At 34.7% G+C, this 14,817-nt stretch overlaps 1 protein-coding gene across 1 annotated transcript; it reads left to right on the top strand.

Annotated features, from left to right (window-relative positions):
• The first annotated feature begins 1,174 nt into the window (after positions 1 to 1,174).
• LOC106070013 (ciliogenesis-associated TTC17-interacting protein-like) lies at positions 1,175 to 11,314 on the top strand. Its single transcript, XM_013229817.2, has 10 exons — positions 1,175 to 1,400; positions 4,804 to 4,892; positions 5,420 to 5,664; positions 5,852 to 5,938; positions 7,320 to 7,380; positions 7,615 to 7,718; positions 7,920 to 8,044; positions 8,904 to 8,980; positions 9,414 to 9,502; positions 10,325 to 11,314. Exons 1-10 carry the CDS (start codon positions 1,363 to 1,365, stop codon positions 10,568 to 10,570), a joined length of 1,161 nt encoding a protein of 386 aa, XP_013085271.2. The 5' UTR covers positions 1,175 to 1,362; the 3' UTR covers positions 10,571 to 11,314.
• The last annotated feature ends 3,503 nt before the right edge of the window (positions 11,315 to 14,817 follow it).

Below are 14,817 nucleotides of genomic sequence, written 5' to 3'. Positions count from 1 at the left end.
TGTATAAAAGTGAACGCATGTATGAAAACCTGAGTCTCTTTATGACGTATTATATTTCTCCAGTGAAATCGCAATCGTACTTAGTTGATTCCATTAGTTTGATAGAACTAGAAGATGAAAGCCTAACACTTGATGGCTGTCTATTTATGTGGTATGCGCTCCGGAGTGTCGTCTCGATGGCTACGGATTCGAACTCTGCCTGCCGCCCACTCCTTCCCCCGCCACTATAGGCAGTCCGCCCCTGCAAGGATCCTACTCCTAGATATCACCTACAAAGACAGCACCACAAACAAAGAGATTAGAAACAGGATCATAAAGGCAGTCGGGCCCATCGGCGGTCTGCTAACTACTGTCAAAAACATAAACTTTATGGCCACATCGCAATGTCCAAGGCCGTCAGACTAAGGCTAAGAATAAGACTAAGACTTCTTTATTGATCCTTATGGAAATTTGTTGTGATTACAAGGACTCTTTTCTCATATACATACAACGCAAAAGAAACATACACATGAGAGCTTGTTATCAACGATGACGCCTAGATATTTATATGACTTCGCTTGTTCTATCGATGTAGTCTTTATCTGGAGTTCGCGTATCATCTGTTTTCTTTCTTTCTGAAATCTATTATAAGTTCTTTAGTTTTTGTCACATTCAGTTCTAGAAAGTTGTCAATGCACTAGTTTGTAAAATCTTCTATCGTGCTTCGTGACTTATTTTTCGTCTCCTGGGCTCACAAAGACCTACCTTCAAGGAACAGTACCAGGTAAAGAAGAAGCAGACACAGAAAGTGATGGGGAGAGAACATAAATGAATGGAAGGGTCTGTCATTGAAAGAGATTCTATCCAACTTCACATTATAATCCAAGGCAAAAGACAGAGAGGAATGCAGGGAAACGTCAAATAATAAGTGTGGTTCCCCAAAGGTTCAACAGACTAAGGGATATGTAACGATGAATGAATCTTGTATAACATAATTAATGAAATTATTTTATAATATTTTTGCTGTCAAAATTGTTTACATATCGTTTATTATTATTATTTTTTATTACCCGACTACACGTAAACCTGTCATTTAAAACAATTGTCAGGACCGCACCAGGTAGCACGTACCCTTGCAACGCCATTGACCTGTTTACTCAAATCAAGTGCTTCCGAGTTGTTTCCCTTGCACAAACGGAACTAGAGATAACCATAGAGATTAGTGATTAGAGACTTTATTACGCTGCAGCTTCAGAGCTATTCAATAATAATCTAGATTTAATTAGATCTAGATCTAGATCCCCTATTTTGTCTGGAATATTTCTATTCTCATAATGATATGAATCTAGATATACTAAAGTGAACTTGAACGAAAGCTGTAAAATGAGCTTGACAGGAGAAGTAGCGTCTACAGCTTGGAGGTAACACAAACCAAACACTGAGTCTGAGATGAGAGTTGAGACTTGAGAGTGGTGACTGACTCAGACGACTCAGTCTCAGTCATCACTGACTCAAACTGACTGTACTGTGTACAGTAGTACCCACATAACACAGACATAACCTTATTATATAACTTTAATTATTATTTAGATTATATAATCTAGACTCCAGACCTAGATCTAGCACTAATTGAAACTAATCCCTAATAATAATAATAATAGATCTAGATATCTAGATCTAGTAATACGAAATATATCTAATATTCTAAATAATATTATTATATAATATTATATATCATAATTATATCATATGAATATGCTAGAACTACTCCGACTTGTAAAATTTGTACAAATGCTCTTACCTCTTTCTTCCCTAGCTCTATTACTATTAGAGCATGGAATGGGTTGCCTGAGCTAGCCAGGAAAACCATTGACTTGGCAGAATTTAGGTCATTGGTTAATATGCATGATAAATACATGATGGGTAGGATGTAAATATCTTCCTTTTGAAGTAACGTCTGTATTATATAAGAAAAGATAAGATCTATAATTTCTATATATATATCTAAGAGATAATAAGAGATAAATGTAGTGTATATATATAAACTAGTCATATATTACCAGCGGGTCTTAACTTGCGTATCACTGTCTACATAGTCATTAAGAGTGTTTTGTAAGCAATTAAACGGAATTATAATGTTATATGAGTAAAGCAAATGTGTGCATTTAAAAATAGTATGAATGGAGCTATCAAAATAGCTAATCGGCCTAAATTCATTTTTTTCAAATAAAAACATTTGCTTGTAGGCCTACATATATTTGATTAAAATATGAAATGAATAGAGACTTTATTTAGATCTTTAGTTAGAGCTAGATCTAGACTAATCTAGAGTTAAATATTGGCTTGGATAGAGTTCGTTCTGCGCATGCATGGAGGCTTCACTCTGCACATGTGTTGTTAGATATACGCACTATTAAAATGTATGTCAACAAAGCTTCACAGCTATAGCAAACGAATGTATGAAAAATACTTTAGAAAAATAAATTTGAATGTTAATTTGATTAAAATATGAAATGCATGGACTATAATTAGTATGCTCATGTGTTTAAGTATAAAACTATCTTTGCGAAGAGAAGTTCTATCATTTTAGAGTTTTAGACCCAGGAATAGAGAGATGTGTAACATTTCAGTCTTGTATAATGAAAGAATGTACATCAGGATATCTAAATTCGCAAATATAAGGAACGAATTTATGTAAAAATGCTTTTGAAACACAAATTTGAAGGTTAATTTTATTAAATAATGAAATCAATAGACTATATTTTGTATTTTCATGTGTTAAAGTAAAAAACTATCTTTGCAAAGTGTAGTTTTAAAAATTAGATCTAGATTGAGATCCATTCTATTTAAACATGATAAACATGGCCTAGATCCATGAAGTACTAATACTTTCATGGAATTGGGCATCTTTTTGTTTTTGAGGGTCTTATGCCAAGTTTTATCAAGATTGTTGAAACGGTTTTGATTTCTATGCGAGACATACATACATACTTTCTACTTTATAGCATAGATTATAATAATAAGGCTTGTCTTGAGTCCAAAGATTAACGAGGAATGCAGTATTTCCCATGGTTTTGCAGTCCCAGCTGTGACCTACATATTTTGCCACTTCCAGGACAAGCATAACCATTGTCTGCCGGTGGTTGATTAAGATTTTCTTTTCGCCGTCTGCATCTATCCTCAGCAGCAGACTTTCTTTTGGTCTCAAATGTGTATCCTGCGGCTTTTGTGAGTGACCTCCAGCTGAGGCCGCATGCAACCAGGTGCTCTCTTCTATGTCAGTTAAGGCAAATTAGCATCTAAGCTGGTCTTTAAAGCACTTCCATGGGGCACCGTTACGTCGACCACCTTTTAGCTGACCAAAAAAGACTGCCTTTGGCATACGTTCATCCCCCATACGGGATACATGCCCTGCACAGCATAAGAAGTCCCTCCTTCATACTGGCATTCACAAGGACATCACTGTTTTTAGTGCGGTCTTGCCACCATATGTCCATGATGGAGCGCAAGCATCTTTGGTGAAAGCGTTCAAGTAGTCTTAATTGCTTTTTGTATAATACCATATATGCAGTGCTTTTTTTGTGACGGTACTTCACCAACGAGTCTATTCCTCCTTTTGGTTTCGACACCATTTTATCAATTTGGTCTATTTGGCCTTCCACTTGCAATACAATTTCATTCATCTTGTTCCCCATCATGTTCATCATCATGTTCATTTGTTTATTGAATGCATCCATATATTCCTGAATCTTTCCAACAACTTCAACAATCCCAGGTTCAATTTCAAATCTGGATCTCCTTCTTCATCAATCAGGGCTTGTTGAAATGAGCCATGAGCATTTCCTGCTACCAACAGGTTTTAAGCCTCATTACCAAAGCTCTTGTCTTAACTTAGCTCTTTAATAGCTTAAAAAATGCCATTTAGATCGTATCCTACCTCCTCTCATTGAGTCGCCTATATCACTTCAACACCATTGTAATAACTTAAGAGAGATGACTCAATGATATGCAGATGTTTATTCACGTGGGGGCATCACAAACACATAGAACAAGGTCTGCCTTGAGCACAGCCTCTTTATAAGTCCCAGACTTGGGCAGAGCATCATTATTTTGTCTAATGTCAGCATTCCTTTCTAGTCTAGTTCATAGCAGTGCACCTTTCACAGAGCGAGATGTCTATGAGCATCACAGAGGTATAAATGAGAGTACAACAGTATGTTTATTTTTCCTGGAAACTCTTAAACACATCAATAAAATGGCCAGCATTACAATGCTCCACCAACACAACTTTCTAGTCCTCAAATTCTATGTTTTTTTTAATTTTTTTTTATAGTATATGTGTACATCGGCTGGAGCTCATTTGTAATGCAGGCCATTTTATTGATGGATTTTAAAATAATCAAGGTAATATACATGTATACCAACTATTTCAATAGTAGCATGTCACGGGTATCATATAGCTAAGTGCTTTTAGAATTCAAGGACAGAGCTTCATTAGAATATATACATTGGTGAAACTGATAGGCTAAAGACCTAAGAAGTGTTTGTGCATACTCTATAATATGGGATGCTGGCCCTTCTTTTGTAGAATGAAAGTGACCAAAAATGGACATAGAATTTGAGTGCTAGAAAATTGTGTTGGGTTTGGACAGCATTTAATGCAGGTCTTTTTATTGGGGGAGATCATAGCATGGGTAGATAGATTTGGCTTGTTAAATTTTCTGGAAGAGAAACAAATGATGTCAGTGATTACAGTACAGTTAGTTTTTTGTTCATTTCATTCCTTGTGCCATATTGAACTTTGTATTCAATCACTCAATCTAGTCAGATTACTTCAGAACAATTACTTCAACAAGAAAGACTTGAAATACCAAAACCAAATAGTGATGCTCTTCATTATTTAGAAGAACTAGGTAAGTCTTGATACAGGTCACTTTTGCTAGAGGTATGTTTTTATCTAGACAAGACTTGGACCAGCTAAGTTTTGGGTCAGCTAAATCTTGATCTAGACAACTCTTGACCTATGTAAATGTATAAAGCAACATTTATCTTTTATATAAACTTAATGTTAATAATATTTATGTTCCATATCAACCCACAGTTGCTGTGTTTAGTGATAGAGTTAGACTTTTTGTGTCACTGACACATTTTTTTCCTTACAAGTATGTGTATATTCTTCATTCACAGAGCACAAAAACTTACTTTATAAGAAATAGTTCCCTTGTTCAATGTCATCACATACAACTTCAATATATTCTTTTGTATTTCTTTGTTTCTCTATGGACATCTTTCTATGGACATTTTTTTTTGTGTTACTTGATTTTTTGGATTATCATTAGTGGCAATTGAGTTAGTCCATATTTTTATGACTAGTCAAAGATATCTTTTTTTTGTATCACTTGATGAAGAATTTCAGTTGCTACTTTCTATTTTTATTTAGTGCCAGAGGAAGACTTCAAGTATGTTATGTTTGATGACAATCTGGTGACTGTGTCAGACACTGGAAAAGAACTAGGAGAGTTCACTGTAACAGTTGAGCCTACTAGATACAAAGGTCTGGAATGTTTTCTAATCCATGCCAACAGTCATGGCTCTATTGATGGTGTACCTTGTGGAACATCCATTGTCTGTTATGTTTCAAAATGTTTAGAAACGCTGGAACAACAGCACCATGAATATGTCAAGGTCATGCTTTGTTCTCTCTTTTTATTATTTTTGTAAAAATGTTTTGATTTGAACAGTTATAAAATATTTTAGAAAATTACATAATTGTTTTAGGTTGATCTTCATTTCTTGGTCATTTTCAGTCAACTTGAAATAGCAAAATAATAGATATAAAAATAATTTTAAAAAGTTTTTCTTTCTTTTTCAGCTTGAAAATTGCCCACTGGATCGCAAAACATTCCTTATGAGACAAAGTGAAAATTACACAGTCAACAGAATCATAACACAAGGAGAGGTAGGCGATGAAGGCATTACATATTAAGTATTCATTAGACCCAAAGCTTGTTCATTATTTAAGGAGACATAGGCGATGAAGGCATTACATATTAAGTATTCATTAGACCCAAAGCTTGTTCATTATTTCACCTAAGATTTTTCGCTTGAAAATATAAAGTAAATACAATATAATTTCAAAATCTATTTTGAATAAATAACACTCAAATTAATACCTATGTTTCTTCAACCAGTGTTGAGAATAGTATTGAGTATTTTAAAACTTTCAAGTAAAATATTTATTTTACCTACACTCCGATCCAATTGAAAGTTTGCACACTTATTTATTGGCATAGACAAAACAAGAATCAATTTAAAAAAAATAATCAATTAGTCAATTAATAACTGGTGATTAAATATTTTGTTTGATACCAACAAGGTTAAATAATCCTTCAGTATTCACAGCTTAATGTGTAGGGTAATGTCCTCTTAGATAATTGAACAGGTTATTTCTCCCACATCCACTCTTGGATCCAATTGACACCTTAAACAATTTATTTATTGTACCTAACAAAACATTAAGTCATAAAAAAAAAATTAACCAATTAGCTTATTAATTATTGGTAATTAATTTTTTTGTTGGATATCAATTAAGGGAAATAACTTGTACATTATTGAGATCTGTAGATCTGTAGCTGTAAGTGTGGAGTTCTTCCTCTTAATTTCTTAAATTATTTTTTTTTTTCAAAAAAGGATTTTTTTTTAATTTCAATTATTAATTATTATTTACTTCTCTTTACTTCTTTTTCGGGAATCATATAATGAAAACAACCTATCTGTAATAGCAAAGTTTTACGCTTGGTTGAGATGCATCTGTACCAGACTGGAGAAGTATTTTTTATATACTTCATAGAAATATATGTTTGAATGGCAAATGGCAAGACAAAATACCAGATACTGAAGTCTTTCAAATAGTGGGTCTGCAAAGCATCCACACAATCCTGATGCAGTCCCAGCTCGCAAGGTGGTCAAAGAAAACGCTTCAGGCGCACAGGTTGCTGAGGAAAAGAGAAAAACGCCAGAGAAGAAAAGCAAGGCCAATGACACTAGCTCCAGCTGGAATAACCTGCCCAGTGTGCAGCCAAACATTCCGGGCTCACATAGGTCTCACCAGCACATGAGGAGGCATAAAACCCCAGTGCAAAACCCTCAGCCCCCTGGATGACAAAGTGGTCATCATCGAACCACGATGGATGAACTATAGAAATAGAAGCATTTTATTTCTAAATAGTTGGGTTCTTTTGGTGGATTCATTAAAAAAATGGGAAAATTTTTATGCCCCACCATGTTTAATGAATCTTCATTACAAAGAAATGAAAATGTAGACTTGTTAAAAATTGCAGGATGTTCAACGGACAACAAAAACAATCCCCGTTGAGCTGATGAGGGGCTTTATATCAGAAGGTAATAGTTTATAGTTAGTGTGGTAATAATTGTTTAAATTAATAACAGAATTTGAACATAGGAAGTGATGACACCAATTTCATTTTAAAATCTTAGATGTATAATTAACAAATGTTCAAGCCTTTATAGTTGGCATAGAATAATTACAGCTTTAAATAAACCAGCCAATTATCTATCTCAATATGTTTAATTTCAACACTGTAGACTCTTGTTTTAACATTTGTCTAAACCTAGGCTCCAACCTTCTACTACATCGGCTTTTGATAGAGAAAGGAATGGAAACTGATCTCCAGTTCATTTCTTTTGACTCAGAAACAAATCTTTGCCCAGCCATCTATGTAAGTTTTATTTTCCTGAAAAAATATTTTAAATTATGATAGCATTTTTTTCTGCCTTATAATCATATAAAGTTAAACTTTTGATGTTGAAGAACTCCAGTTTTAATAGAGTTTAAATTTTAAAATTTAATTTAAGATTACAATGTTTCTAAAATGTGAATGCATTAATAACCATGATGAATGTACTTGATGTGCTGACAGAAACGATTGGATGAGCGAACACAAACAGTTGAAACTGTTGAGCTGAGGGTGTTTGGCATTGAGAGAACTATCAGTTCCTCTGTTGACTTGCCCACTTCCTGGCAATCTTATTTCATGAAAGATGGGTATGTTTGGCTGCAACTTTTCATTGATTGTAATGAATGTTTTTATTGATTGAATTTCAGTGCTAACTTTAATGTAACCAGATAACTGAATTCAAATCCGATCAGTAGTCACTCTGTATGAGTTAAAATTTTTCCTTTTATATTTTTTTACAACTCACTCTTTCTGTCTGTCTAATAAAAAGTTTGAAAAGGTTATTTCTCCCACACCCATTCTCAGATCAAGCAGAAACTTTGCACAATTCTTTATTGGTGAAGACAATACATGGATCAATACAAAAAAATTAAACAATTAGTCATTTAATTACTGGTAATGTTGTTTTTTTTATACCCGCTAGGGAAATCAATTCTTTAGTATTCAAATAAATGACTAAATATTTAGGGTTTGGTCCTGTTAAATAATTGTTCACATTATTTCTCTCACACCCATTCTCGAATCGAGTTGAAATTTTAAACAATTATTTATTGTACCTAACAAAACATTAATCAATAAAAAAATTAATAAATCTGTAACTTTTCCATTATTCAGAGATTAGTTGTAGATAAACTTTGTTTAGAAAACAAACTATTTGTTATATTTTTCTTCTTTTTAATGCATACCAATTTTTTTTTTGTATGTGGTGAAATACATGACACACTATTGTTTTGTTAACTACATTAAACTTTAAAATATAAAAACATACTTTTAAATTTATGGTATAGTATAATGTAACATTTTCAATGTGAAATTTATACAATCTATTTATTACAAAAAGAACAGATATTATTTACAAAATATTTTATTGATTAGAATAGAGAATTGGAAAGTAACTAATTTGAAAGTTACATGAATTGATTTAATCTAGTTGCTTTGATTCTCCAGACACCTGACTAACAGAGTACAAGTTGGGTCTCCTGTCACTATGAAGCTGGCCAAAGTTCCTTTAAAAATTGAAAGAGGTTAGTGTTGTTGTAGCTGGTACCCAAGTCATTTCTGTATTGTGTTTCTCTCCTTACCATCCTCTCTTTCCTGAACCTGCCTGGGGCATAGATTGGTTGTTCCAATTTTATTTTTATTTTTTTTTTATATCCAAGTTCATGGTTAATAAATATAATTTAAAAGACAACTTAAAATAGTTTATTTAATCACGTTTTAAATGATTACCATTTCTATTATAAAATATTACTTAGATGAGTGTCATAGTCCCAAGTTCAAACTCTAATTAGGTAGTTTTGCAAACTAGGCAATGTTATTGTTTAGACAATCACTTCAGAAAGACTTCATTGTTTTGTTTATTGATTTATTTATTTTTTTGTAATAATATTTTCTCAACTATAGGCTTTTTTTTCTCTAATTGAACTAATTGAATGTGAAAAATGTTGCTATGTTTAGATGAAGAAACCCCCAAACCTGTTTTTGAAAAGAAAGATCTCAAGTGGGAGGAAGACTTGCAGCTTCATTCAAGATTCTTGGACAGAAAGGTTCATGTACATTTCAATGAACATTCTTTAATAATCTATTTTACTTCTTCAACAATATCATTTTTTAAATAGCTTTTATATAGGGCAACTTTCATGCTTATAGCATGCTCAGAGTCTATGGTCCAATCTTATTTGTGGACCAGTGGGGGTATCTGGGAAAAGTTTTCCTTGCTGCCTTCAGGCGCTCAGTAAACACAACTTTGCTTAAGTCTAGTGTCAAAACTCTAGCCCCCTTGATAGGTAGCCTAGCCAAGCCAAAGCTTACTTTACCTCTCGGCCACACATCCCAGTGTTAAGATTTAGGTTTACAAAAATTTGTAGCGATTGATTTTTAAAGAAATTAATTACTCATTACTCAGTTATATTTGGGGGGGGGAGGTTGCTTCTCAATACCATTGGAGGGTCCAAATAAATTGTCCTCAATCTGAGATCAATTGGCAGTTATCTATAGAGTCAGTTTTAAGATGTATGCAGGCATGAAGACTATAGTAAGCTGCATGCCACTATGCAGTCATATGTTGTTGCTTCCAAGAGCATGACTTTCCTGATGCTGTTGAGTTTTGCCTGATCTTTATCCAGTTCATTTTATAATATTTTATAGTTTTCTTTTTTAAGATTAAATTTTTCCCTAAATATTTTTTAACATTAGAATCATTGTAATTTTCTCATTATAATTCTTCCTATCAACTAATAGTTTTTGTTTCGCCTTATGAGTTCTCACAGACGGTTGAACTTCATACCTAATGTTTCAAAAAATAATTCACTTTTGAAACATTTTTTTTCCTGCATTCTTCGTTAAAGCTTTTGTGTTTAATATTCCAGGAGGAACTGAAAGGCGACCATGCCACCTATATGTGTCATCATCCAGAACTGCGAGCTTTGTTGGCAGACTTTTTACAGTTCCTTCTTCTTCGAAAACCAGATGATGTCATCGCCTTTGCTGCTAATTATTTTGCTGCTTTCTCCACCTTGATCCCTGACCCCTCACCTTATATGGCATCCAATGCCCCAACCCCATTCCCTGCCAGTAGAACAAATGCTAAAATTGATGAACTCAGAAATCTGTAAGGAGACATTGTACAGTATGATGCCATTGAAATCTGTTGTACTTTGTGTTTCATAATAATACACCAGAGTTGTGATATTAAAGTCTGCTGCCCCATGTATTATAAAATGAACTAATGCAATTAACATCGTAAAAAGCTTGTGTTTTCATATTGTCATGACCTCTGAAAGTTAAAGTAAGAGCTTGATAATTGAATAACTATATGTTGTTTTTTTTTACAATATCTGTGTTACACATCATACTGTATGTTTTATTTAACTTTATATTCAAGAAATAGCCTCCCTTGTCATGCTTGTTTGCCAGACAGTCAAAGAAAATGTGACATATATTTTTTTAATATTTTCAATGAATTGGCTAATTCATTGTCTGTGATCAACAACTGCTGATGTATGCTAGCTGGTAACACGTGACTTTTTGAATCTCTACCTGAAATAATTTAGTGATTTATTATTATGGCTGATCTCAACTTGGGAAGAAAAGAAAACTTTCAGGAGACGAAATTCATTTTAAAAGACTGTTTTAAGATACTGCTATGAAACATAATGTGTTCTAGAGATACAGATCCTGTCCAATTCAGACAAAACTATTGTTTGTATGAACATAATTGTAAAGTAAATGTCTGGTGAATGTATCCAGCCACAATTTTTATTTTTTATTTTATCTCCACATATTTGGAGACATTGAAATACACTAGTTATTTTGTAATCTAAAAATGTATATTCATTAAAAAACAGCCATCATCCATTCTTAAAGTGTTTCAATTCATTTGCTAGTTTTTGTTTTTTTAATAGAGATATGTTAAATCTATTCTGTTTGTATTTTTATAAAATGTTATATTATTGTTGTTGTTTTTTTTAACAAATATTTTTAGTAAAATCTTCCCAAAACATGGTAGGCGAGAATCAGTTGTATGAAATGTTTTAAATGGTTCTCATTAATTAAGCACATTAAAAAAAATTACAGAGCCAAGAAAATAGTCACAAATATTGTCAATCTTAGCAGGTAACTGTTAAGTATTTGGAACAATACACATATTTTTGAAATTTTAAATCCATTTGGGGTATACCATTTAAAAAGCCAATTTCTCTAGACCATACTACCTCTCTGTGTAACTAGTGGATACTACCTCTCTGTGTAACTAGCGGATACTATCTCTCTGTGTAACTAGTGGATACTACCTCTCTATGTAACTAGTGGATACTACCTCTCTGTGTAACTAGTGGATACTACCTCTCTGTGTAACTAGTGGATATTACCTCTCTGTGTAACTAGTGGATACTACCTCTCTGTGTAACTAGTGGATACTACCTCTCTGTGTAACTAGTGGATACTACCTCTCTGTGTAACTAGCGGATACTACCTCTCTGTGTAACTAGCGGATACTACCTCTCTGTGTAACTAGTGGATATTACCTCTCTGTGTAACTAGTGGATACTACCTCTCTGTGTAACTAGTGGATACTACCTCTCTATGTAACTAGTGGATACTACCTCTCTGTGTAACTAGTGGATACTACCTCTCTGTGTAACTAGTGGATACTACCTCTCTGTGTAACTAGTGGATACTACCTCTCTGTGTAACTAGTGGATACTACCTCTCTGTGTAACTAGCGGATACTACCTCTCTGTGTAACTAGCGGATACTACCTCTCTGTGTAACTAGCGGATACTACCTCTCTGTGTAACTAGTGGATACTACCTCTCTGTGTAACTAGCGGATACTACCTCTGTGTAACTAGTGGATACTACCTCTCTATGTAACTAGTGGATACTACCTCTCTGTGTAACTAGTGGATACTACCTCTCTATGTAACTAGTGGATACTACCTCTCTGTGTAACTAGTGGATACTACCTCTCTGTGTAACTAGGGGATACTACCTCTCTATGTAACTAGTGGATACTACCTCTCTGTGTAACTAGTGGATACTACCTCTGTGTAACTAGTGGATACTACCTCTCTATGTAACTAGCGGATACTACCTCTCTGTGTAACTAGTGGATACTACCTCTCTGTGTAACTAGTGGATACTACCTCTCTATGTAACTAGTGGATACTACCTCTCTGTGTAACTAGTGGATACTACCTCTCTATGTAACTAGCGGATACTACCTCTGTGTAACTAGTGGATACTACCTCTCTATGTTACTAGCGGATACTACCTCTCTGTGTAACTAGCAGATACTACCTCTCTGTGTAACTAGTGCATGCAAGGGCATAGTGAGGGGGGAAAAGGGGGCATGATGCCCTGGGCGCCACCCTCAGCGGGGCACCAAAAAATTAAAAAACAAATATGATTTTCTGGAAATGTTAAATTTTTAAAAATTATTTTAACCAGCCAACATTTTCACATAGAAATTATTACTTTTGCATGACTTGATCTGTCTTATAATTATTGGTGTGTTTATTGTAAGTCTACAAGACACTTCAACTCGCACTAAATCTTGTAAATGTATTCACCAAGATACAATGCGCTGTGTTTAGGACAATATGTCAATTGGCGTCTACAAGAATAATCGCTTTTTCAATTAAAAAAAATCTATTTCCATTAAAAAATCTGATTATAGATTATAAATCAGTGAACAGTAGATGAGTAAAACTATTATAAAAGAGTTCACTAAAATAATTAGACAATAAAAAGACAATTTTTGGCTACATCTAGATCAACAATCATTTTTATTTTCAGTTTGTAATAATGTGAGTTCTCCTTTTTTTGTGAGTTGTTCAAAGTCTGAAGCCAGCGTTTCTCAAACTGTGCCCTGCCCCCTTCCTGACAAAGTTGCGCGAAGTAGTTTTTTTTTTTTTCTAAGAACAAAAAATGTTGTAGTTACAAACCAGATTTTAGTATCTCCAGAACGCGCTCAACGAATTTGCATACGCTGCCGCCTCTTTCGGTTGATCTATAAACCTCGGGAACACAGAAGTCATGCTCCAGAAGTCACCCAATAAAACATACTCAGCCCCAAGGATCACCGTAAACGGACAACTCCTTAACTTGGTAGACGACTTCACATATCTAGGAAGTATAGTATTTTATCTTTTCTTATATAGTACAGACGTTACTTAAAAAAAAAGATGATGATTACGTCCTACGCGTCATAAAATGACGCCGCGATTTCAAGGGAAGTTGATAACCGTCTGGCCAGGGCCAGTAGTTTTTTTGGGCGCCATCAGGCGAGAGTTTGGCGGAATAAATCGCTCCGCCTGCCTACAAAAAATCAATGTCTACCAAGCGGTGGTTCTCTCAACCCTTCTATATGAATATGAGACATGGACACTATACAGAAAGCAACCAAGACTATTTGAGTGCTTTCACCAAAGATGCTTGCGCTCCATCATGGACATACGGTGGCAAGACTGCACTAGAAACAGCGATGTCTGTGCAAACGCTGGTATGGACAGTATAGAGGGACTTCTTATGGTCCGACAGTTACGCTGGGTAGGGCATGTATCCCGTATGGGAGACGAACGTATGTCATAGGCAGTCTTTTTTGGTCAGCTAAAAGGTGGTCGACGTGCCACACGGAAACACTTTAAAGACCAATCTAGGCGCCAATTTGCCTTAGCTGACATAGAAGAGACCACCTGGTTGCATAAGTATTAAAACGAGACAGCTGGAGGTCGCTCACAAAGGCCGCAGATACACATTTGAGACCAAAAGAAAATCCGCTGCAAAGACAGAAGCAGACGGCGAAAAGAATACCTTAATCGACCACCGGCGGACAAGGTTATGCTTGTCCTGGATGTTGCAAAATATGTAGGTTGCAGCTGGGGCTGCGTAGCCACGGGAAATACCGCATTCCTCATTAATTTTCGGACTCGAAAACAAGTCTTAGTGTTAGTCAAGTAAAATGATATTTTTATCAATGCTTACAATGCCAATCTGCGATAATATTTTTTATAGTTGAATATGGGTTGTGCCCTTACTGGCATGGAGGAAAGTAGCTGTCAGCAGGTGGTCTCTGAAAGAGACAGTTGCAGAGCTTCTCAAAGGCACAGTTATGGCCCAGAATAAAACCCTTGTAGAACACAGGCCCAGAAGAGGTAAAGAAAACTTGAATAAACTCCTAGCGGATAACAGCTTTGTCTACATAAGGTGCAGGAAAATATGCAGGTCGTCACTGGGTCTGTGTAACCATGTGACACATTGCACTATAATTTATCTTCTGAAACGAAGAAATTGTTAGTGTGACGGGAAATTATGTTTGTTTAAAATTGAGGAGACATTTTTAGCGTGTAGTTCAATAAGTC

This window comes from Biomphalaria glabrata, chromosome 1, assembly GCF_947242115.1.
Source record: "Biomphalaria glabrata chromosome 1, xgBioGlab47.1, whole genome shotgun sequence".
NCBI lineage: Eukaryota > Metazoa > Mollusca > Gastropoda > Planorbidae > Biomphalaria > Biomphalaria glabrata.
The sequence above is the reverse complement of the archived record's forward strand: the minus strand, read 5'-3'. Positions and strand labels throughout refer to the sequence as shown.